Here is a 26250-nt window from a genome sequence, read left to right on the forward strand (position 1 = left end):
TGTGAAGACAAATCTCACAAATGAACAACAAATCGGATGTTGATTGCGCGAACCGTGCACGAGAAAACAAACCGAACCAAAATGATAACGGTCACGTGATGTACCAACGTCTATGACATTGAAATGGAAATATCCCTCTAAAAATAGATTGGACCTCGCTTGCTTAACGGTTTTTTCTCGACAGCACGTCTTGTGAAAAAATGCAAAAAATGAATTTCGTGGTTTTAAAAACATCAGGATTACCAAAAAGCACTTCAGGTGAATGGAAATGTGTATTCTAAATAATAAAATGTAAGTAAAGTGCAATTTTATTTGTGAAAAATGGGGTTTAATAGCGAAAAACAACGCCGTAATGGTTAACAAATAGCCGTAACTAGGGTGTGTCCCTTTAAGTGTGGCTAGTGGTGGGTGTGGTTAAGGGGACCACTAAAAAAACCAAATTGGTTTTATTTGACATGGAAGCTACTAAAAAAAACAAATTGGTTTTATTTGACATGGAAGCTACAAGAGCGATCCTATGCGGAAGGGGTGTCTGCACTGATTACAAATATGCAACTTAAGAAGAACATTTCTGGTGGGGAGGTCACTTAAGAACAAAACTAATTAGTGCTAATTACACTTTTAATTGACATGAAAGCTACAACAGGGAAATCAAATGCAAAATGTAGAGGATGGTCCCCTGATCAAGAAACTATAACTTAAGAAGAGAATATGTGGTGGTAAGGTCACTTAAGAAGAGGTCAAAGGTAATGGAAATGGGAATTTTCGCACTTAAATACTGTTTGATAAGGTCGCTTAAGAAGAGGCCAAAGTAAAAGATCGTAACAGTCAAATTTCAAATTGTGAGTTAAATGAAGAGACACAGGAGATTTGCATAAAGTTGTAGACCTGGGGCCGTATGCACGAGGGGCGGATAAGTCCACTATCCGGGAATAGTGGCTATCCGCCGGATAAGTGGGGAAATTTGGTATGCATGACGGCAGGATAGAGCTCCCCGAATAGCCTAAACGCGAATAACGCTATTCGCTACATTTTCTGCGTATAAAGGCCTATCCGCCGGATAAGTCTGAAAGGAAAATGGCCGCGCTGGTGTGTTGCGATTCAGAAACCGGCAAATATGTCGACAAAACTAGTTATTTCTTAATCGAACAAAGCAATTTGACACTTTTTATAATGTGGAAAAACATGAAGAATTTAAATTTGAACAACAAGATATTCTGAAGATCACAGATGAAATAGCGGGGAACATCGAAGTGTCCAGTCGGTTGGGCGTGTTAACGTCGCTGTCAAAAATCTACAAAAGTACAAGTTTGCAACACTTTCAAGATGTCTACGGTAACTGATCGGTGAGGAACTAGTTTTTATATAACAATTATTACATATTTATTTCAGTCTGTTTGTATTTGCCACATCGCCATGCATTGTCTTCAATGTTTTAATGTAACCTATCGAAAACCGTCCCCCATCATTGGCAGCAAAAGCCTCCCATTGGCATTGTACTTGCTACTGTATTTCTTTTCAATTTTAAACAACGTAAGCACGAACTTTGATTATGTCATACATGTATGTTGTTCACGAAAACACGTCGACAACTTATCCAAAAATGGGAAGGTTATTTGGGGAAAATATACAAAAATGGAAATATAGAAATTAATCTGTATGTTTTTATTGGGGGTGGGTATACCTGGGAACACAGACAACGGCTTGTCAAACAACTAGCCTAAGGTAAGCAAATAAATGTTTAAAATTTTCACAAAATTGTCAGCGTAAATAATATTAAACGTACCGGATGATTGAAATGGCCATGTACAGTACTGTAGACTGTGTAGTGTAGGCTACCATTTTAGCGGAACATATTTTCCGTAACTGAAACAAGTAGTTTAATTTAATTTTTATTGAAAACATGTGCAAGATATATAATAATTATATAAGCTATTTTCTTCTTCTTCTTCTTATAACTATGTATTTAATTTTATTTATTTTCATTATTATTTTTGTATTATTATTATTTGTTTTAATTTTAATTTTAATTTAATTTAATTTATTGTATTGTATTTATAAATAAATGTATTTATATATTTTATTTATTTATAAATATACTACTCAAAAGAATTTAAGGGTCAAAAATTTATAACCAAATAAGTTTCAGAGTGTATTAGATTGATGATGTAAACTACACCAAAAATTTAATTTATTGTTCCATATTTAAAAACCCCCACAAATAAACGTCACTGTGTACAAGAAAGTCACATGACATGTTGTCAAAGTTGAAGGTTGTCAAACATGGAATTTACACATTAGAACATTCGTTTAATAGTGTGTGAATCCACCCCTGGCGCGAATACACTCGACACATCGTTGCCTCATGCTGTTGATCAGACGTCTGAAGAACTCTTGGGGAATGGCCTGCCACTCTGCCATAAGAAGTTGACCCAGATCATGAAGGTTGGCCGGAGGGGCATGGTTATCCCGAACTCTCCTGCCTAATTCGTCCCAGGCGTGCTCTATTGGGGCCAAGTCAGGCGAATATGCTGGCCAATTCATCCTGGCGATACCTTGTTGTCTGAGAAAGTCCGTTACCACCCTGGCGCGGTGGGGTCTGGCATTGTCATCCTGCAGAACTGCCCCGCCGCCAATCTGCTGAAGGCCTGGGAGAACCAACGGCCGGATAATCTCATTCAGATAGCGGATTCCATTCAGATTGCCATCCACCACATAGAGGGGGGTCCTGTGGTGGATAGAGATGCCGCCCCACACCATGACGCTGCCACCACCGAAACGGTGACGTTGTCTAACGTTAACGTCAGCGAAGCGCTCCCCAGGACGTCTGTAGACACGAACCAGACCGTCGTTGAACTGGAGACTAAACCTGGACACATCAGTGAACATCACTCGACCCCACTGAACACGTTGCCACCGCAGATGAAGTGTGCACCAGTTACGTCTGGCCGTTCTGTGACGTGGTAGGAGTGGTGGTCGAACAGCCTGGCGACGGCAGCGTAGATTATTGGCTCTCAGACGATTGCGTATGGTTTGATCAGACACTCGAGTTCCAGTCGCAGTCCGCAGATGGTCACGTAATCGGCGTGCAGTGGTTGTGCGTTGACGTAGAGCCATATTGGTGATGTAGCGGTCCTCTCTATTTGTAGTGCTTCGGGGTCTTCCCGAACGTGGACGATTTCGAACAGAATTCGTTGCTTGGTACCGTTGCCACAGTCGGCCAACGACACTCTGACTGACACCAAGTCTCAGAGCAACATTTCTTTGCGTATTGCCATCCTGACGCCAAGCAATAGCCCTTCCTCGATCTTCGATAGTCAGTTGACGTCGTACCATTGTCGAATTTGGAGTGTGCACCGTACACGAACGCAAGCTCCAATTATACGGAAATTCAGCATTGAGAACATGGAATACACGTGCAAAGCGTGCAAATGAAGCGCTTTGTGAAAAAGCAAGTTATGGGCACTTAGCAGACCTTTCGCTTTCGCCCTAATTTACGTGCAAATGTAAGCATGTTTTCGCCATTAGAACTAGTCGACAGTGTCAATGACAGTGGATTTTAATTCATTTATGGGTTGCTTTCGTCAAAATGGAACAATACCATGCGTGACATTATGGTCTAGCTAATATAATTGACATTCAGAAAATAATGTCGAAAATATCGTCTGACCCTTAAATTCTTTTGAGTAGTATATTAAACGATATACTGTTCCTTTTGTTTACAAAAGTACATTGTAAGCGCAACGCTAGGTTCCAGAATGCCATGCGCGGCGAGGATTTCCCCCAATAAAAAAATAACGCCGCCGGATAGCTATTCGCGACGTCATTTACGTTTATGCATACCAAAAAGCGAATAAATTTAAACGCGATTTAAACGTATAAATAAATAAAATATATAAATACATTAAATTACATTAAATTAAATTAAATTAAAATTAAATTAAACCAAATTATACAAAAATAATATTGAAAATAAATAAAATTAAATACATAGTTATAAGAAGAAAAAAAATATATATATATAGCAATCCAATTATTAACAGTCATTAAAAGTGCAATATATATTTAGGAAGGGGTGCAAATTAAAAACAAATAATAATAAAATAGAGGCAAATAGTCTTGCCAAATAAATAAATAAAAATGGGGGACCAAGATATAACACCCAGCATACTAATAAAATATAGAAATGCAGATATAGAGGGAGATAACTGGAAAACAGGTCAATAAATAAAATAGTTTGTTTTGTTTAACGACACCACTAGAGCACATTGATTTATTAATCATCGGCCATTAGATGTCAAACATATGGTCATTTTTGACAGTAATAGAGAGAAAACCCGTTACATTTTTCCAATTAGTAGCAAGGGATCTTTTATATGCACCATCCCAGACAGGATAGCACATACCACGGCCTTTGATATACCAGTCGTGGGAACAATAAAAATAGGTCAAACACCAACCATAAGTGTCCGGGGGTGGGGGGAGGCAATCTTCGAATTTGGGTAAAAACGAATAAGACATTCGGGCAAAATGAGCTGGCCGTAAAATTTCTCTGTGTTTTTCATTCATTCTACTGACAGTATTATTTTTAACGTAACCCATGTAAAAAGGAAGGAAGGAACTGTTTTATTAATGACGCACTCAACACATTTTATTTAGTATTTAGATTAGTACCAAGGGATCTTTTATATGCACCATCCCATAGAGAGGATAGCACATATCACAACCTTTAATATATCAGTCCTGGTGCACTGGCTGGAGCGAGAAATAGCCCAATGGGACTACAAACCAACTGTATCTTAAATAACTAGTGATGTTAACTAGTAGTATTTACACTTTTAATACACATGGACTTAATTCCATGTTACACGTATATATACACTATTCCATGTTGAAACTTAAAATACCATAAACTTAAATGACGTTTTATACATCATATACAAAATATACAGAGAAAGAAATAAGGGAACACTTAGTATTGAATACTATTATCGTCCTAATGTCTGTATAAAGTACGAAGATTTAATGTGGGAGTCACTGAATGACAGGAATGTAAGACTGGATGACAGTAACATGGTTAACTTCCTGACATAATAGATGAGTGTTTTTGTTGCAGTCACTATCTCCTGTAAGTGTTGGTGTTATCCCTTATTTCTTTCAATCAGTACATATTGCTAAACAGGACATACACTGAAATACACAACAAACAACAACAATTCAAAGTAATATTTATAATTTATTTCACCTTACAAATTGTGAAGAGTGAAGCAAGTGTAGTGTAGAAGTAAATAAACCAAGTGTAGATAACTTAAGATAAACACATCTTAAATTGTTAATTAAAGTAGGTGACATGTCAGAGGGAACATGTAATTAAAGTTACTCAGTGTTGTACATGAAAACAATTATTACTTAAAATTATTTTTTATTTGTTATCAGATTTTAAAACAATTTCATGTATTTTTCATAATTATTTTGTTAATTTGTCTTTATTTTATTAATTGTTTTGCATTGAAGTTCTCAATTATAATCATCTAACTGTAACATTATTTTCCTGTTGCATATTGATTTAAATTCAAAATGAAGATGTATGAAAAATGTAAAATATAAATATCATTTTGTGTTAACAGAGCATGTAAATTACTTTGTCATCTACAGCTGTCTTTAAGAGTAAATGTATTACTAGTAAATAACAGCTCTGCTATCAACATTATGAACCACTGGGTTGAAATCTCTTTCATATCAAAGTTATCATCTTGTAACAAAACAAAACCTGGACTGAATTTCTCTGAATCAGATGGAGCTTTCTAGCACAGTTATGCAGCATTACACAAACCGTAATAACTTTATGAATCTTAGAAGGTTCCAAAGCACACACATTCAACACCTTGCTTGAACTTTGTCCAGCATGTTACAAATATGACATTTATGATAATAAGGTGATCTGAGTAATAACAGGTGGGGTTGTTGTTGTTGTTTTGTTTTGGGGGTTTTGTGGGGGGGGGGTTGGGTTGGGGGGGGGGGGGGTTAAAAGAAAAAGAACAAATCTGCTTCACCAAGGTAAAAAAAAAGAAAGAAATGAATTTGACAGCATGTCACAATATATGTTTATAGAGCACTTTTTTTGTTTTTTTTTGTTTTTTTTACAAATGATAGATTTGTTATGTAACTAAATAGTTTTACTTTTATCAAATCTATGCTTCAATAATGGTGAAAAATTGTATCTTATGTTTAGTGGTTAAATTATCTTACCAACGCCATATTTTATGCTTTAAAATAATTACTTCAGCTAGTTCTCTCTATCTCTGTCTCCGTCTCTCTCTGTTTGTGTGTGTGTGTGTGTGTGTGTGTGTGTGTGTGTGTGTGTGTGTCTCTCTCTCTCTCTCTCTCTCTCTCTCTCTCTCTCTCTCTCTCTCTCTCTCTCTCTCTCTCTCTGTACTGTCTGTGTTTCTGTCTCTCTCTCTGTCTGTCTCTCTCTCCCCTATCTATATGTGTTTCTGTCTCTCTCTCTGTCTGTGTCTCTCTCCCCTATCTATACACACACACATGGTTTTACACACAAACACACACACACACACACACACACACACACACACACTGTCTGCATTACCTGCACATTGACAGAATGACACTATTTGCTACAGAATGTCACCATTTGCTACAGCCATGTTCGTTTTGTGGTTTGGCACCTGCTGAAGAGTGTTGTCAGTCCTCACCAAATTGTTGACTGATGCATGCCTATAACATAAAATGAACACATACATAAATAAGTGAAATCAATGAAAATAGCTTATATAATTATTATATATCTTGGCACGTTTTCAATAAAAATTAAATTAAACTACTTGTTTCAGTTACGGAAAATATGTTCCGCTAAAATGGTAGCCTGCACTACACAGCCTACAGTACTGTGCATGGCCATTTCAATCATCCGGTGCGTTTAATATTATTTACGCTGACAATTTTGTGCAAATTTAAAACCTTTATTTGCTTACCTTAGGCTAGTTGTTGGACAAGCCGTTGTCTGTGTTCCCAGGTATACCCAACCCCAATAAAAACATATCTATATTTCCATTTTTGTATATTTTCCCCAAATACATAGCTTTCCATCATGACTATTTACCCACAATTCATATTTCTGGTCCGCCATCTTGTAGGGCAAGCTAATTGTTTTCGAACGCCAGAAAAGAAAGTACTTTTATGCGATTTCCAGACGAATATTCAGTATGACGTCCAAGCAGGTTAGTACGACTGCTAGAGTTAAATATCGAGACACACTAGAAGAGACAACAAGGACTAGATATTTAGAGAAATTAAAAGAAATTAACGGCAAAGATCCAAACGAGTCGGAAGAATGGAAGCCAAGTGACTGGTCGACGGATGTTTCAACATGGCCGGGAGTTTGTTACCCAGACATCGTTAACTACCTAGTTTGCACACAGAGCGCGTATACATTAGCTGAGCTAAAGGCCTACAAGTCTCTGCAAGGGTATAATTATTTTGTCAGCGGATTTGTTTTGGATATTGTGCACACATTTGAGAACAATAACAGTGTTGTAATAGAAAAAGTAAAACATTCCCAAAGGATGAATGACGCTTGTTTACGACCGTGGCTAATTATAGAACACGATGGATGTGTTATCTCTGGACACTGTACCTGCATGGCAGGTATTGGTGAGGTTTGTTCACACGTAAAAGCTCTTTTATTTGCTATTGAAGCAGCTGTGAAGATTAGAAACAGTAAAACTGTCACAGACGAAATGGCATACTGGTTACTACCATCAGCAGTATCGAAGGTGCAGTATAAGACTATACAAGAAATAGACTTTACATCTGCCAAAACAAAAAAGAAACAGTTGGATAAGTCAATTGCTACAGCAAAACCCACTCCTGTTTTCAAACAAAGAAAACTCCCAGCAGTTAGTGAGCCAACAGAGGAAGAACTGTCGAAACTGTTCAAAAATCTTAGTAATACAGGGGAAAAGCCAGTACTTTTGTCACTTATTCCGGGATTTGCTAAACATTATCGACCGAAAGCACTGGACAAGAAGTACCCCAAAGTGCTGTCTGAATTGTTTGACGACTCGTATGCCTCTATTTCAAAGGAGAAATTACTGTCAGCGAAGAAGAGGCACTCAACTGCCAAACAGATACCCAATTACAGTCCAACAGTAAACAGTGGTTTAGTTTCCGAACTGGCAGGATTACTGCTTCAAAAATCAAAGCTGTATGCAGGACCCCGATTGATAACCCATCAAAAAGTTTGCTAAAGGAAATTTACTACCCTTCTTCAAAATCATTTTCGGCTAAACAGACAAAATGGGGATGTGACCATGAGAAGGATGCAAAAGAGCAATATATAAAGAATATGATAGGTGACCATGAGAATTTCAGATGGCAAGACAGTGGATTCGTGATAAATCCCAAGTATCCATTTATGGGTACCACTCCAGATGGTATTGCATCTTGTGACTGCTGTGGAGACATTGTAGTTGAAATTAAATGCCCGTATTGCCACATAGACTCACAGATAGATGATACTGTCGACTGTTTGGAAATGCGAAATGGCCAGTTGTCTCTAAAGAAGTCGCATACTTACAACTATCAAGTTCAGTGCCAATTATTGCTTACCAACAAGGAATTTTGTGACTTTTTGGTATGGACAGAAGAGGACTTCTTTATGGAGAGAATTGTTTTCGATGAAGAATTCTGTGTGGATATGGTTGAGAAGTCGGAACAGTTCTTCAAGCTTGCCGTCTTACCAGAGTTAGTTGGAAAATTATTTTCCAGACCACCCTTGCCATTGGACATAAGAAGCTGCCTCACCCAGATTGACAGTAGCACTGCATCTACTGACAACACAGTCACTGACAACTTAATTTGTACTTGCCAAACAGTGTACATGGAGTCGGACTCTGATGATGTGATTGGCTGTGACAATGAAAACTGTCCATATGTATGGTTACATTTCAAGTCTGCAGGAATTAAACAAGTACCAAAGGGAAAATGGTTTTGTAAAGAATGTAAAAAAGTACAAACACGAAAAAAGAAGGCAAAATAAATTAATATCACGACTGGTGTTTATTAATACATGTATGACTTGCATGTGAACCCTGAACATTACCGCGAAAGAAAACCTCATTACCCCACCAAAAAACCCCACTGTCGTCGTCTGCTAGACGGCCTGATGAGCCTTCACAAGGCGAAACAGTGTATTATCAGGGCTGTACTCTGATCAAAAAATTATTATAGACTATAGACTATTACCAGAGTGTGTGACACGCAAATTACATGGAATGAAAAATAGTGAGTTTCTCAGGGACAGTTCCCCCCCCCCCTCCCCCCTCCCAAGGGTACTAGTGTTTTCCCTAACATGGCGCCCCCCCCCCCCCCCATGCCTTAATATTGAAGCACCATTTTGCCACCAGTCAGTGCCATGCTGCCCTGAGATCAAACATACCTTTTTCAGTAATTAATTTCAGTGACCTTTATAAAGCAACCAGAAAATTGCAAGTTTACTATAAACAGCAATAATTAAACTTCGTTTTTGTTATTTATAGTTTTATTTTTTTCAAAATGAAAAAAATATATGCCCTGAAAATGGTGAAAATTACCAAAATTGTCGAGTCTGCCATGCTTTGGTAAATTTCTAGGGAAAACACTAGGTACGTCCCTGATTATAATAACAATCTTTCATTGATGGTGCACAATTTTTGAAGGAAAAGTTACAGTGAGGTGGAATACTCTTTCACTGAACTACATCACAGTGTGTCAAAAAAAAAGCCTCACACCAAGCTCGGGCCTGGAAATAATTATTTTTGTTCTGCAGGTCAAAATGTAAAATGTCAGTTTATGCAAGACAATAAAGAAAATGTTAGTTACACTTTTTTAAATATGCTTTTTTATTATAAAATTCAGCCAAATTTTTGCAGTTATGCAATGCATGTAATCAGTTTTAAATAGAAATGTTGATTTTGTCACATATTAATAAAATTACTTGAATAATTACTTTTTTTTTTGGCCAAATCTTCCAAAATTAAAATGTCCTTGGCTGTCACCTATTTCCAGGCATACATCCTGCTCAAACAAAACTGTAAAAACTAAAATACTGGCAGAAAACAACGTAAACGGTGTTTAATGATAATAAAAAATCTGTGATGGAATCAATGTTATATTTATTTTAATGCCGATGTTCTGATATGGCATATGTTAAATACTAATGTGCATTAATAACCGTTTCGCTTGTGAGAGCTCATCAGGTTGCCTGGCAGACAACGACGGTGTGGGATTTTTTGTTGTTTTTTTGTCAAATGGAACTACCGATTCACACATATTTGTTAATGCGCAACAAACTGTTGTTATTTTGTCAATTGTTGGCACTACCTCATTACTGGAATGCAAATAGTCAATTGGAATGGTACGTTGCAGAATTGAATACTTGTTACGAACAAGTCCAACGACTCTCTCCACATGAATTCTGGTATGTGCTATTTTTCTGGTGGCTTCCAATTCTAGTGGTGATAACTGTTTCTTCCCCTTGGTAAAAGCTGGAATTTTTACTTCAGCAGTTAAGTCCAACACTTTCTTTGATATCGAAGCCACGGTCTGCCAACACAATGTCACCAGGTAGTAGTTTTGACAACAGTCCACAGTGTTCGGTTACATGTTTGTCTGATACTCTACCACCCCATCCTTTCGATAAAAATGACACGGCTCCTTGAGGTGTGATTCCAATCAAATATTTGACAGTATTGTGGTGCTTGTAGTTGGACCATGTCTCGGATCGAGCCAGTAAATTTGATGGCCTCTCTATAAATACCTCAAAACAGTCTATAATTACTGACACTTTGGTACCAAAATGCTTCCTAAATTCCATGGGCATCGATAGTTGAAGTTCTTCTCGATCTGGCCAAAATATGAAACATTTCATCCGAACAAACATTATGTGTATGACATCACGAAATGTCTTGGAAACACAACTCTCTGAAATTTGGAAACGATAACCCAGGTCCTGCTGACTTAAATTTAGCCTCAATTTCATCAAAACCAACATCAGTTTCTCAAATTTAGTTAGAGCAGTTTTTGAAGTTTCAGAAATATTTGGTGAAATATATTCAAACAAAGCCATTAATGTTTCAAAACACAGTCCTGTATAATGTCTCACTTTTTCTTCATCATCTTTTAATGCATCCGGAGAAAATGTAGCATCTTTCAGTTGTTTTTTTAGTTCTATGTTTTCTGTTGTTAATCTCTGCAACTCCATGCACATCATTCCTACGATTTCTGGTTCGTTTCCCACAGACACACTGGAATCTGGTTCAAGTGGCCCTTTCACAATAAAGCTGCAGGTATTTTCTACGTCAACCTCTACAGTTTCTGCACTTGTTGTCAGAAATGGCTCAACACTTGGAATTTCCTCTTGAAGATCCAAAAGTGCTTTGGCAGCTTTGTATTTCATTTCTTTCGCCTTTCGTCCTTTTACTCGATCGTATCGCTTTTTGGCAGAGTTCTGATCTGGATCTGAAGTAGCCGGGATTTCAGGTACTGGCCTCATATGCAGGGAAGGAGCCCAGTCTGGATTGGTCCGATCAAAGAGATCTGCCTTTTTTCCTGTAAATAAATTGTATACAATGTATATAAATGTAAATACGAAAATCGAGTATTTCATTACGATATAAAAAGATTTAAGTGTTACTAAATCATTTGGTATATACAAAACACTTTCTAAAATAATTATAACCACAAACATTTCAAGACAAGCTATACTTTTAAAGTCACATTCCCTAGTTTTTAAACACTGCAACACGTAGTACAGTCATGAAATTCCAAACCTGTATATTTATGGAAACTGGTAAGACCATTCCAATTCAATATATCACTGTTAATTTTTTAAAGTATTAATTTATGCTACTGTGTTAATAATTAAGCGTGAGTGTCCCAGCTATTTTATATTACACATTAAACCAATGTAGTAGACCTATAGAAAACGTTTTGTTTAACCCCTGCTCACCAATTTGTTTTCACTTCATAATTTCTTCTTATGTAACTGGCTACCATCACCCCCCTTTTCCAATGTCATAATTTTATTATTTTTAAAAATATTTTTTCAACCTCGCTTCCTAAATTTCTGTACATACCCCTGATAATAATTGTATATTAACAAATAAATTTATTTACCTGTTATAAAGTGATCTGAACACACTTTAAAATGACGTTTCTTGGGGTCCGGGTTAAAGTCTGCTCGATTTATTCTTACTAGCCACAGAATCCTTCTCTCGCTGGAAAGCTTCTCAGTTTGACTTCCTTGGTGGTTAATGACCTTTGGTATGTCATAATAACGTCGATTAGGATCTCCACTACTGGAACGATTTGTACAGCCAAACACTACACATGTATTAACCATGATTGCAGGCAATTAGTATATAACAATGTGATAAAACTTCGATTCTTTACCAACAGCCTCAAATTATACGCTACAACAATCAATAACAATACGAGGGTTGACCAGCTACGTCATGGTCACGTGACGCGTGTTGACAAAAGTCTTCCGGTTGGCAAAACAAAAGAGGATTCAGTGAAATCAGTAGAGCGATAAGTGTTTTGAACTTTGAAGTGCTGTTTATAATAACAATGCCAACTAGTTGCTGTGCCCCAGGGCGCACTAATCGTTTTATGAAGCAGTCTGGTATCGGTTTTTATCGATTTCCAAGAAGTTCTGATCGTAGGAATCGATGGAAAGTGGCAATGAAACGCACCTGCATTGAAGACAAAACTAAAACATGGGAACCGGCAGAACACGACCGCGTGTGCAGTAAACATTTTATCACAGGTCAGTTTTACGACGAAATATATTTTTATCTTTTACATTGATGTGTTTTATTATCTCAGTGGTTTGTAAATAATGTCAGTTTTTTTCTGAGGTAAGATTTAAGAGTAAAAAATTTTTGGGAAAAAAACCCACCCTATTTTTGTTTGCGATGTAGCAAACTGTGGGCTCAGAAATAAATACCTTGTAGTAGTAACTTGTTGTTTGTTGAGTTTAATGCAACACTGAGTAAAATATATTTTGAAATGGCTCACAAGATAAATTATATAAAATATCTGTGGGTAGGGGAGGGGAGCTTGTTTATAGTGGGCAAGTTGATGGAGTCGTCAAGTAATAAAGGAGATTTTGTTAGTGCAGTGCAATACGAGATTCCCTCCAAACAATTATAAAACTGACATACCAATTTAATAATTACTGTACAATACTAAAGTTCATTATTGTTTACAGGAAGACCTGTAGATGATGATGATCATCCGGATTATGTGCCAAGCATTTTCATCTTTTCGCCGGTTCGAGAGAGCACACCTAATAAAGTTAGCAGATACCACAGAGTAAAACAACGTAGAGAGGTGTTACAAACTCTAGATGAGTAAATACAACAGGAACAGAATAGAAATGATGTTGCTAACATTCTTATGGACCTAACCCATAACATATGTACAACAACATTTACAGATACAGGTGACATGTATTTCATACTTAAAATTATTTTAAACTTGGCTAGCGAGCTTTCTTTTTATTTGAGTAAAAACAAACAAATCACTTTCTTTTTTTCAAATATATTTCATTATCATAAAATGAATGGTTTTGGGATCAGCCAATATGCTAAGGTCTCTCCCAGCATTTTTAAAAAATACAACAATATAATCAACATGGCATGACTGTACAAAAACAAAGTAACTTTTATAGAACAATTACTTTCGTCAAATGTTTGCTGTTTATACTTCTTTTGTACAGGATGTTATCTAAAAATGTATTTTGGTTTAAGTATTGTTTGTATAAGTGTATTTTTATATTAATATATATATATATATATATATATATATTACTTTTAATAATGTGCTATATTATATGTCAGATATGTATAAATTGGCAAAATAAAATATATTATTATGGAATAAAAAAATTTGATACAAATATAATGACAGCTGTATATTTATAAACACAAAACCAACATAAATATATACTAATATTTACATTACAACATCCAAGTTATTTCAACTGTTGCTATTAATTTTGCATTAATACTCAATTTTTTTTACTCAATAGGTACTGACCCAATCCCTGAGGAACCAAGTCCACTGCAAGATGAGTTTTTTGAACTACAAAGGAAATATTCTCAGTTACAAACAGAGTATCAGCGAGTACTAGACCACAACAGAGAACTAAAAGATGAAATTCAAAAGAAGAAGTTTACGTTTAGTAACTTGGATAATGCCAAAATATCAGCTTTAACTGGCCTGTGCTCAGTGGCAGTGTTCATGTGGGTTTTATCTCTTGTAAGTTTATGTATTAAGAGAATACGAAATGTAAGTCCTGGTGACCAGCTGTTGTTGGTATTAATGAAGCTGAAGTTGAACTTGACAAACCGAGACTTAGCATTGCGGTTCAACATATGCCCAACACAAGTATCAAAGATTTTAGGTCAGTGTTTACCAATTTTTGCCAAGAAACTTAAATTTCTTATACAGTGGCCAGATAAAAATACAATACTGAAAAACTTGCCTAACGCCTTCAAAAGAAACTATAAGAAGTGCAGAGTTGTCATTGATTGTGCAGAAATATTTCTTCAGAGACCATCAAATCTAGATGCTAGGGCCAAAACATGGAGTAACTATAAACACCATAATACCCTTAAGTTTTTAATTGGTATTACACCATATGGTTCTGTTAGTTTCTTGTCTGAATGCTGGGGTGGGAGAGTTAGCGACAAAGAAATTACTGAAAAATCTGGGTTTTATAATAAACTGGAATATGGAGACTTAGTCCTAGCAGATAGAGGTTTCCTTACTGAGGAAGAACTTGCAGTACATGGTGCATCTCTAGCAATTCCACCGTTCACAAGAGGCAAGAAACAGCTTTCTCAGCGAGAAATCGAATGTTCCAGGCGTTTATCTAGAGCCAGAATCCATGTTGAAGGGCAATAGAAAGGATAAAAAATTATCAAATTGTAAAACACACTATGCCAATATCATTGTCAAAACATGCTGATGATATCTTAACAATCTGTGGTGCACTGACAAACCTGATGCCGAAGCTTGTAAACTAAGCAATTAACATTTGAACAGTCATGATATTTGCTATTTACAAAGTAATTAATTCAGTTTTATTTACATCTGATTGCAATAAAATATAGTTATAATGATAATAGAAGTCCTATAATTCTGTGGGTATGTCCATATGATATGTTCAACATTTAGAATATGCCTCACACATCCATGCCCCCCCCCCCCCCTCCTTGGTTTTCTGTCGAGACCAACACAACTGAAATGGAAGTATTTAATTTTGCACACTTCCCTTGAGCACTTCTGCACTTTCCCAAATCGTGGCCTCTTACATGTACAAATAGCAATATTCTCTTTTTCTTGTAGCTTGTGGCACAATATTTCTGGCACAACAGTGTGAAATGCAAAGTAACTACATTTTTCCATTAAAGATTTCACAAAGTCTGGGTCATAGTTTACAGTTTTAACCGCAATGCCTTTTGTAGTGTTCACTACGAAATCACAGAAAAATAATTTTGTCACATACATCTGGAATTGTACTTGTGTATAATACCTGTGATTCAACTTCAGGTCGAGGTTAGAATCAAGATAAAAATCTCTGTCTATTTCGGATATTTTACCGATTTCTATGTCCTTGTGCTTGTAGGAACACTTTACTTCCAGTAGGCCTATGCCATGGCAAAGACAGGTCCTAACTCCATCTGGGGATGCAGCAAATATGGGGCATGTGGCATCGATGACCAGACCACTGTCCTTTAATTCAAACTGGTTATGATTCCTTTTCATAATTTCACAGTACAGCATTTTCGCTTTTGGTTCATTACTCAAGCCAAAACTGACTGCATCCATCTTTGAAATGTCAGTTTCATTATACTTCATGATTCGGTTGAGTAGCCCTTCTGTTGGTGTTGTCTCTCGTCTTGTCTTAATATCATGGGCAACTGTGGCCGTTATTCTTCCCTCTCTGTGTCGATGCCATAAAGCACTGTCTGCTTGTGACCGTGTCATTTTCTCCAGGTTGTCAATTTGGTGTTGCGTTGGCTTAACATCTTTCATAAATCCTTCACACTTCTTTTGCAAGTCCTCCGGTGTGAGAATCGAATACTCCACCTCGTGGAATCTAGTAAGTAACTGAAAAAAAGGAGATGGTATAAATAATAATGCTTGTATTAAATTGAAGTGATAATTAACAACATTGGTAATAGCAATTTAACAACTACACACACATATATATAGAGACGGAGAGACAGACCAACCAGGACTAGCTCTGCCACTCGCCAAATTCACCAAATGCGAATTTTATTTCAATTTTGCGAAAAAATATTGTTATAATTTATATTTTGTTGGAAAATAGCTCTAGGTTTTGCATTTTTTAGTTAATTTAGCGATATTTTCTGATCACCCAGAGCTAGCCAACACACACACGTGTGTGTGTGTGTGTGTGTGTGTGTGTGTGTGTCTACATAGATTATTTTTGTTTACTAAGCTTGATAATGCATTTTGACATAAATAACTATAGCATTAATGGTAAATCATAAACTAAACAATTTGAAGGTACTTTGTTATTAAAATGAAACTCATCATTACATAGGGCTATTTCTCGTCCCAGCTAGTACACCACAAATGGCATACCACAGGCTGTGGTATGTGCTATCCTGTCTGTGGGATGGTGCATATAAAAGATCCCTTGCTACTAATGGAAAAATGTAGCAGGTATCCTCTAATACTGAAAATTACCAAATGGTTGACATCCAACAGCCGATGATTAATAAATCAGTGTGCTCTATTTGTGTCGTTAAAACCCCCCACCTTTTAACTCATTACATACGTATACATTATAACCCACTGTATGTTGATGCTGCTTTCTGCTTTCATCTCCAAACACATCTTTCTGGATGCAGAATTATAATCTATTGAAAACTTACTTGTGGAATTTCTTCGTCTTCAGATGCAGTGTCTGTATCTGAATCATTTTTGGTGAGAACACACGCCTTCGGGAATATCTGTTTCAGCTGCCTCAGAGCTGCTCTCTCGTCCACTGGTTCAACTTCAATCTGTGGAGTTGTTCGCTTTCTGTTTAGGCTGCCTTTTTTGTGTCTACTGAAGTTGATTTCTCTTAAAGGCTGTGGTGTAACCTACACATATTAAAAATATAGTTATTTACAAGACAATTTTTTAACAGGGCTCACATTGGAAAAATTTTTGGTTTAGCCAATTTTCAAATATAGAGAGTATTTCCTTGAAAATTATTTTTACATTTTTTTAATTTAAAGAATATTTTATTAGCCAAAGACTAAATGTTGTAGCCACTGTGTAAAAATTAGCAAAAATGTAACCAAACTATAAAGTACATCTATTTGGTTAAAATATACCAACCAGTAAATGTTCACCATCTATATATTTTCATGAATAGCTTTATATTAATCAATATTACATTATGATTATGCAAAGTATAATGATATGCATTGTTAACACCTGTGATACAACTTGTACTGGTCAAATATATATATATGTAAATAAAGTATTTTATATTAACTATTGCAGTGTTATACATTTATTACTGAGATATTTAATCAGCTGCTAGTAAATATAACATGGCATACATACCTCTTTTCTATAAAATCTGTTCCAAACACAGGCTGTGCTTGTCCGTGATTGCTTGCTGAAACCAAGTTTAACACCTGCTTCTATCTTGAAAAGGACTGCAGCAATATGGCTGCATGCCTCTCCCAAACTGAAAGATCAATTGACCAATAATAAATTTACCTATATATGTATATGGTGTGTGTGTGTGTGTGTGTGTGTGTGTGTGTGTGTGTGTGTGTGTGTGTGTGTGTGTATATATATATATATATATACACATGTATATATAAAGAAAAAAAGAAAGAAGTGTTTTATTTAATGACACACTCAACACATTTTATTTACGGTTATATGGCGTCAGACATATGGTTAAGGACCACACAGATTTTGAGAGGAAACCCGCTGTCGCCACTACATGGGCTACTCTTCCGATTAGCAGCAAGGGATCTTTTATTTGCGCTTCCCACAGGCAGGATAGCACAAACCATGGCCTTTGTTGAACCAGTTACGAATCACTGGTTGGTGCAAGTGGTTTACACCTACCCATTGAGCCTTGCGGAGCACTCACTCAGGGTTTGGAGTCGGTATCTGGATTAAAAATCCCATGCCTCGACTGGGATCCGAACCCAGTACCTACCAGCTTGTAGACCGATGGCCTGCCACGACGCCACCGAGGCCGGTACATGTATATATTTGACATATGATATATGTGTTTGCTAGATTTGAAGTTTAATAAATCCTTCTGGTTTTACCCTTGAAAAAACCTATTGTGTCTGTAGATGTTAAAAATAAATATATACTCTTCAAAAGAAGAAACGCAAAACCACATTGTCGTAACATTTGGAGAATTGATTTAATTATTGAATGGTGAGTCCGATAATTACCAAATGTTGCAGGATTGTTCACAATTCACTCTAGTCTATTGTGAGTAAGTGATAGGACACACCACCAAGGTCAAGGTCATCTGGAGTCAATACCGGGTGTGGCCTCCGCGTGTGTTGACAACTGCCTGGCACCGCCTGCCCATTGAAGCAACCAGAGTACGGATGACGTCCCGGGGGATGGTGGCCCACTCGGCCTGCAAGGCTGCTGCCAGCTCGGGCAGGGTCTGGGGCTGTGGTTGTCGCTGTCGGAGGCGTCGGTCCAACTCGTCCCATAGATGCTCAATTGGGTTCAAATCCGGTGATATCGATGGCCAAGGAAGGACATTAATGTTGTTGTTCTGTAGGAAAGCCGTTGTGAGACGTGCTGTGTGAGGCCTGGCGTTGTCATGTTGGAACACTGCGTTGGCGTTGGCCATAACTGGAACGATGTGTGGCCGGAGGATCTGGTCAATGTAGCCCTGTGCATTCAGGTTGCCCTGCACGTGGACCAGGTCAGTTCTGCCAGTGTGTGAGATGGCTGCCCACACCATGACACTACCCCCGCCGAATCTGTCCACTTCCTGCACGCAGTTTGCCGCATAACGTTCACCACGACGCCTATACACGCGACATCTTCCATCATGACGTCGGAGCAGAAATCGGGACTCGTCACTGAACCACACCTGTCTCCATCGCAGTTGAGGCCATTGTCGATGAATCTGGCACCACTGCAGTCAGAGTCGACGGTGTTGTGGTGTTAAGATGACACCTCGAACTGGACGTCTGGCACGAATTCCTACCTCACGTAGGCGGTTCCGTACGGTCTGGTCGGATATCCTGCGCAAACCTGGTATTGCTGCGGCTGTGGAGGTGGCAGTAGTCAATCGTTCCCGAAGGTGGCGTACCCGGATGTAGCGGTCCTGCCCGGGGGTAGTGACCCGTGGTCGACCGGATCTAGGGAGGTCACGTGTTGATCCATGTTGCTGGTAACGGTCCCACAGTCTGGAGATGGTGCTTGGGGACACATGGAATGCCCTGGCAACGGCCGTTCTGGATTCGCCTGCGTCTAGTCGGCCGATGGCATTGTTTCTCTGCGGTTCACTGAGACGTGGCATGTCCTGGATTGTCAACTGTCGGCCAGATACAGAGGCCAGGCAAGCGAACACCCTGCACTTTTATACTGTCGGTGTTCATGTTGCACGTGCAGACAACGCACGTGCAGTGGTGACATGGTTTGCACGTGGCTGCGTTTTTGCGAATATTCACATTTTGGAACTTTATTGTACAGTAGTTGCGTTTTATCGAATGTAACCGTGGGAATGTGTTTGGGACATGCAATGACCTTATATTCACAAAGCATGAACCGGTAGGAAACATAAAATCGGAGTTATAACCCATTTGTACCCTTTTGCGTTTCTTTTTTTGAAGAGTATATAATATAATAAATCAAATTATAAAAACAAACTAGACATTATTTGCAATTTCTCTCCTTATTGAAGATGTCAAATCCCCCCCCCCCCATATTTTAACAAAGCATGTGAAAACTGAACACAGATAATAGCAAAAGAATATTACCCGGCCATACAGGTGCAGTGTGCTGATATCATATATCTGTGGTGACTCGCGACCAGTCGACGACCGGATGTCAAAGTTGGAACTGGTCCGCCGCCTGACACCCCTGGAGACAAATAATCTACTGGTGCCTTACCATGTAGGGATTGGCGGGAAAAAGGGACCCGCCCATTGGACGAGGAGCGTCACATGGCAAAAAACGAGAGCAGACGATTCTGGAAAGGAGAGGCAACACTCTGGCGACTGAACCGTAATCCGGACAGAAGCATACTAAATCCAGATAATCCGATAAACCGTAAGTACCCCTTAATTACAATCTTAATACTCGGATAAAGTCACAACAATGGCGCTGCGAGCATTTGAACGCATCTGCTAATCTATTAATTACAAATTTTTTAAAATTAATTGTCTTTTGTCTTTGGGCTTAATTATTTTCAGGAAAAAGGAAAATTTTTAATTGGCCGCCATATTGAATTTTTTCGCGAATTAATTTTCTCAAAGTAATAGGAAGTTTTTCACAGTGTTTTTATTGATATTTTTATAGAATATTGCATTCTTGAAGTTTTTCTGATTAAATGACGTAATAATTTTGTTTGTGTGGGGGATGATTTCAAATTTACGGTTCGGCTTCAGTGCAGAGGAATAAAGTATTTTTTGAAAGTTCGAAATACTTTGCGTTTATTTATTGTGTTTTTCTGGGAACAGTTCCCGGTATGTCTTTTCGTGACAATGATGGGGCTATGGGGGAAAGTCAATCCCCGGATTTGCAGGTTAGCCCGCACGAAGTAGGGCACATTTCTATTCTGACACCTCCTAGTTCTGGGTACGTAGACAGGAATTCTAGGTATCACAGTTCAGTCAGTACGGGGTCCGGTACCGTAGAAGGGGGGACACCGTTGACGGGTGGTCTTTGTATTCATTCGGGGGAGAGGACAAATGCCAATAGGGGCAGTTTGGTTTTCATCCCAGAGGGGGGTAATCCACCCAGGGGTGACGTTGCTTCCTCTCCAGAGGGGAGTTACCCGAAAGGGGGTGGTACTTACCCATGCCCAGAGGGGGGTAAACCAGCCAGGGGTAGTCATGAGTCTTACCCAGAGGGTAGTTACCCGAACAGGGTTGGTACCATTTCACGCCCAGAGGGGGTTAACCCAAACGGGGGCGATTTCGGTCCGTCATCGGAGGGTGGTTACCCACACAGGAGTGGTCCACTGTCATACCCAGAGGGGGGTACTCAGTACAGGCGTAGTCCCATTTCTTATGAGGAAGGATTTAACCCTCAAAGGGGTGGTTCTACCATTTGCCCACAGGGGAGGTCGATGTATCAGGGTCGTGTCCCATATCGCCAAAGAGGGGGTGATGTAGACAGGGATGGATTTAATTTTCATCCTTAGGGGAGGTTACCAGTAAGAGGGGGTGCGCCGGAGGAAAGGTTATTTCATTTCAACAAGAAAGTGGAATATGATGGCAAAAGTAGTTGGAAGGCTTTTGAAACCAAATTTCAATACATGGCCGAGTGTGCGAATTGGCCCCCACAGCGGTGTAAAGAGGAACTTTGTTTTTCATTACAGGGTAAGGCTAGTGAATATTATGCCCTTATATTGGCCCCCCAAAACCTCCGATATACAGAGATTATGCACAAGCTGGCGAAACGATTTGGGTCGTATGATATGTCGAGTTCGGCTCAGATGGAGTTTTTCACGGCTAAACAAAAACCAGGGGAGGATATCAGAGATTGGGCGGACCGGGTGGTAGTTCTAGCAAATAGAGCGTTTCAGGGTCTGCCCGACGACTTTATGTCTTCTCAGGTAACGACCAGATTTTGTCAGGGTTGTGAAGATGTAGCGGCGGCACATCATTTGTGCAATGCAAATCCCCGGACTCTTGATGATGCTATGGATACGTTGTTACGGTGGCAGTGCACCAATGCGGCGCTGAATGCTAGATCTACTGGTAGAATACCGGGTAGTACACCGTTACAGGCTCGTGTGTCCCGCATAGACGGATGGGGACACAGTGATAGGAGTACAATAAATAGGGAGCTTAATCCAGTGGGAGACAGTTTAAGAGATAGATTGGATTTTTTGTCTAGTCGGGTGGATGAACTGTCAATCGGTGGACAGCGGGTCGCTCAAATGAGTGTTAGTAGAAACACTGGTAGCCTTGGGCGGGAAACGCCTAACGTCTCCCACTCTGCTATGGAGAGACTAGAGAAAATGGTGGAATATCTGATGACGGAAGTGGTAGAGTTAAAGGGGCGGAGAGTGAGTAGCCCAGGGGGGGACCGGTCGCATTTTGGTAACAACAACAGGGGGCAGTTCCAACCTAGGGATAGGTCACCTTCAGTGGGTAGAAGGGAGGGGTCTCCTTCACCACAGGGAAGGGAAAGGGTGCCTCCTAGATGTTATCTTTGCAATGAGGTGGGACACTTTCGAAGAGAGTGTCCACAGTGGAAAGGAACTAAGTCGTTAAACAGGAAAGGGCTGGGTCAGTAGACCTTAACCCAGTCCAAGAGAGTAGTGGGAGACGGCCTCTAGCAGGTATGGTACCACTGGGTACCGGGGGCAGGGCTGTCGGCACCAAGGGGGTGGCTGGCAGTTCTGTAGGGAAGAAATGTGTAAGTTGGGGGGTGTAGAGATATGTACACGTCAAAATTCGGCGTCCATCCAGAAGCTAAATTTACAGAGGGATCATTGTATCATTATCATGCCCGAAGACCAGACCTCTGGGGGAGGGGATATGTGTCAAAACATGAAAATCGATGTAGCCTTGGGAGAAAGTAGCCAGGATAAAGTTACATGGTGTGACCAGGAGACGAGTATGACCTCGGAGGAGGTGGTTGCAAAGACTGTCGACGTCGCAGAGGGAGCACCTGAAAATGGGTTGGCTGTAGAAAATGCGGGCGCGACAGTAGGGGCAACGGGTGGGGTGGCTGAACAGGAAGGGCTAGCATCGAAAGAGTCACATGTAGATCGGACTGTCGAAAATGGGGTGACCTTGGAGAGTAGCCGAGATAGGGTTACGATAGGGGGTAACCAGGGGAAGGATGTAGTCGTAGAGACTGTGGACGTAGTGGCGGTAGCACCTGAAAAGGGGGTGGCTGCAGGAACCACAGATGTGGCAGCTGGGGCGAAGGGAATGGCGGCTCAAAAAGAGGGGTCAGTTTCGACAGTGGTGGTCGAGGGGGGTGACGGCACATTCTGGGGGTGTAGATGACGAGGTTAGGGACAGCTCAGGGGTGGGTGATGTTCCAGATAAGAAAGGGGTAGTAGAAGAAAGGAAGGTAATCGTCCCTCCAGAGAGTTGTCCAATGGAAGGGCAGATAACAGTGGAGGCGGTAGGGACAGAGAAAGGGGAGGCAACACCAGTCATCAGACTTAAACCTGTAAGCGCTGGGCCTATGTTCTCTGTACCTGTCATTGTAAATGGGTGTTCTGTAAATGCCACAGTAGACACTGGGGCTGAGGTGAATATCATTGCTGACCGAATCTATGATAGCATGGTGACTAAGCCTAAGGTTATTCGGGCTGTATCTCTGAATACTGCAGGCCGAGAAATGAAAATGGAAGGGATTGTTGTCGGTCCTGTGACCTTGACACTGGGAGATACCCATTTTCAATCCAAAATGTATGTGGCCCCAATCGAGGATGATATGTTGTTGGGTTTAGACTTTTTGAGGGCTTGTAATGCAAAGTTGGATTTACAGGCAGGCACACTGACGGTTGGGGGTAAATCCATCTCTATGGTTTTTGGATTGATTGGTCAGTCGCCAGTGGTGGCGAAGGTTAAGGTGCTAGAAAAGGTGGTGGTACCACCAAATTCAGCGAAACATTTTCCCTGTAGTGTGAGCCGAAGTATGCCCACATTTGTGGTTGAACCAAGCACGGAGTGTGTATCAACATTAGCAATGATGCCATATACGTTCCAGGCAGCAGGCAACAAGGCTAGTGTGTATCTGGTGAATTTGGGTGATAGACCAGTAACACTCCAGGCACAGCAGGTTGTGGGGCATTCTATGGAAGCAGCCCTGGTGGTAAATCGCAAATTGCCGCCATCTGTTACAGTAAGAAGGCTGAAAGAATCTCAGGGTGAAAAACAGGTGGTACCTGAATTTTTGAAAAACATGTACGACAACTCCTGTAAAGAGTTGAACTCTGAGCAAGCGGAAAACCTGGCCGCTTTACTGGTTGAGTACCAGGATGTGTTTGCCCGGAGTGACTTTGACTTTGTCTCATTTACCACGATAGAGCACGAGATAGATACGGGTAATGCCCGGCCTGTCAAGGAAAGAATGAGGCGAACACCCCAATGTTTTGTCAATGAGGAAGAAGCTCATTTACAGAAAATGCTAGATGCAGAAATAATTCAGCCATCTGCATCTGAGTGGGCCTCTGCTCCCGTACTGATTCGTAAACGGGATGGAGGGGTACGGTGGTGTATTGACTACAGGAAGTTGAACGAGGTCACTGTAAAAGACGTGTACCTGTTACCACTGATAGATGAGTGTTTAGACATGGGTAAGGACCAGGGTGATCATTTGACTAATTTGCGGTCAGTCTTTAACAGATTTCGCGAATATGGTCTGAAGTTCAAACCCAAGAAATGTGAACTATTTCAAACAAAGGTGGAATTTCTGGGTAGAGTGATAGGTCCCAACGGGGTAGAGATGGGCACTGGATATGCCGACAGTGTTCGGGAGTGGCCTATTCCCCGGTGCACAAGGGAGGTAGAAAGTTTTTTGGGCTTTGCCAACTACCATCGCAATTTCATAGCTAACTTTGCGGAAATTGCAGTCCCCTTGTACGAGATTACGGGTAAAAAAGCATTTATGTGGGGACCTGCCCAGGAGGCAGCTTGGGTTAAGCTAAAAGATGCACTGGTATCCACTCTGGTGCTAACATTGCCCAACAAAGATGACCCATTCATACTTGATACGGATGCGTCGGACAAGGCAATAGGGGCAGAGTTGTCTCAGCTGCAGAACGGCACAGAAAGAACGGTTGCTTATGCCAGCTGTAGCCTCACCTCAGAACAGAAAAAGTACTGTACTACCCGGAAAGAATTGTTGGCGGTGGTAAAGTTTACCCGCCAGTTCCGCCACTATCTGCTGGGTAGGAGGTTCTTAGTGAGAACTGATCACAACAGTTTAACCTGGTTGTTAAACTTTAAGCAACCACAAGGTCAATTAGCCAGATGGTTAGAGGAACTGGGTCAATATAACATGCAGATTCAACACCGACCCGGTAAGCAGCACATGGACGCTGATGCCTTATCACGACTGCCTTTATCACAACCATGCCCAGAATTTAAGGCAGGTGTCAAACTACAAGACTTGCCTTGTGGGGGCTGCAAGTATTGTGTACGAGCCAATGATAATTGGGGCTCGTTTTTTGACAACGTAGATGATGCAGTACCTTTAGCCACCAGGGTGGATCAACCGACACTGGTACGGCAGGTGGTTTCTGCTGTGACTGAGAGTGCATCAGTGGTGCAGAGTACTGAGTTCCAGCAGTTGCTCACTGGGGGTATTGAGTTCGACCCCCAGCCCCAGAGTACGGGGCCATTGTGTACACATATAGATGTAGGGGTGGTCCCTACCAAAGTGCTGTCAGTAACTACTACTGAGGACAGTTCGGGTGATAACTCTTTTGTGGGATACTCGGCTGATCAGATGAAGGAAAAGCAGCGTGAGGATAGGGATTTGAGAGAGGTTATCCAATGGTTGGAGACGCAGGTAGTACCCAGTGAGGCAGAATTGTTTCTGGACGACCATGAATCCAAGTGCTATTGGGTTAACCGGGACACGTTTCATTTAGATGAACGTGGGGTCCTGTACAAACGAATTGAGGATGATTCGGGGAGCAGAGAACTGCTAGTTGTACCCCATTCCTTGCGACGGGAGTGGCTCAGGGTAAATCACGATATTCCTGCATCAGGTCACCAGGGTGTGGAATGTACCAAATGTAGAATGCGTGCCAGGTATTATTGGTACGTTATGTCTAGGGCTGTAAAAAACTTTGTGTTTACCTGTGTACAGTGTAACCGTTGTAAGAAGGGTAATAGGAAGGCGAGGTGCCCAATGAAACAGTTTCATGCGGGGGTTCCTATGGAGAGGGTACATCTCGATTTCCTGGGACCATTACCCAAGACTGAAAATGGTAATGAGTATGTACTCATGATGGTAGAC

The 26250-nt window shown here is 40.1% G+C and overlaps 3 protein-coding genes across 3 annotated transcripts; 1 reads left to right on the forward strand and 2 right to left on the reverse strand.

Annotated features, from left to right (window-relative positions):
- Positions 1 to 10558: 10558 nt before the first annotated feature.
- Positions 10559 to 11551, reverse strand: LOC121381518. Its single transcript, XM_041510844.1, has one exon. The coding sequence runs from the start codon at positions 11549 to 11551 to the stop codon at positions 10559 to 10561; it is 993 nt and encodes a 330-aa protein (XP_041366778.1).
- A 1873-nt stretch (positions 11552 to 13424) lies between these two features.
- LOC121381519 lies at positions 13425 to 14970 on the forward strand. The gene is made up of 2 exons (XM_041510845.1): positions 13425 to 13504; positions 14093 to 14970. The coding sequence occupies exons 1-2, from the start codon at positions 13459 to 13461 to the stop codon at positions 14968 to 14970; spliced, it is 924 nt and encodes a 307-aa protein (XP_041366779.1). The 5' UTR covers positions 13425 to 13458.
- Positions 14971 to 15153: 183 nt separating this feature from the next.
- On the reverse strand, positions 15154 to 20263 carry LOC121381520. The gene is made up of 5 exons (XM_041510846.1): positions 20070 to 20263; positions 17656 to 17782; positions 16974 to 17183; positions 15256 to 16179; positions 15154 to 15159 (listed from the first exon to the last, which is right to left on the reverse strand). The coding sequence occupies exons 1-5, from the start codon at positions 20099 to 20101 to the stop codon at positions 15154 to 15156; spliced, it is 1299 nt and encodes a 432-aa protein (XP_041366780.1). The 5' UTR covers positions 20102 to 20263.
- Between the last annotated feature and the right edge of the window lie 5987 nt (positions 20264 to 26250).

This window comes from Gigantopelta aegis, chromosome 9, assembly GCF_016097555.1.
Source record: "Gigantopelta aegis isolate Gae_Host chromosome 9, Gae_host_genome, whole genome shotgun sequence".
NCBI lineage: Eukaryota > Metazoa > Mollusca > Gastropoda > Neomphalida > Peltospiridae > Gigantopelta > Gigantopelta aegis.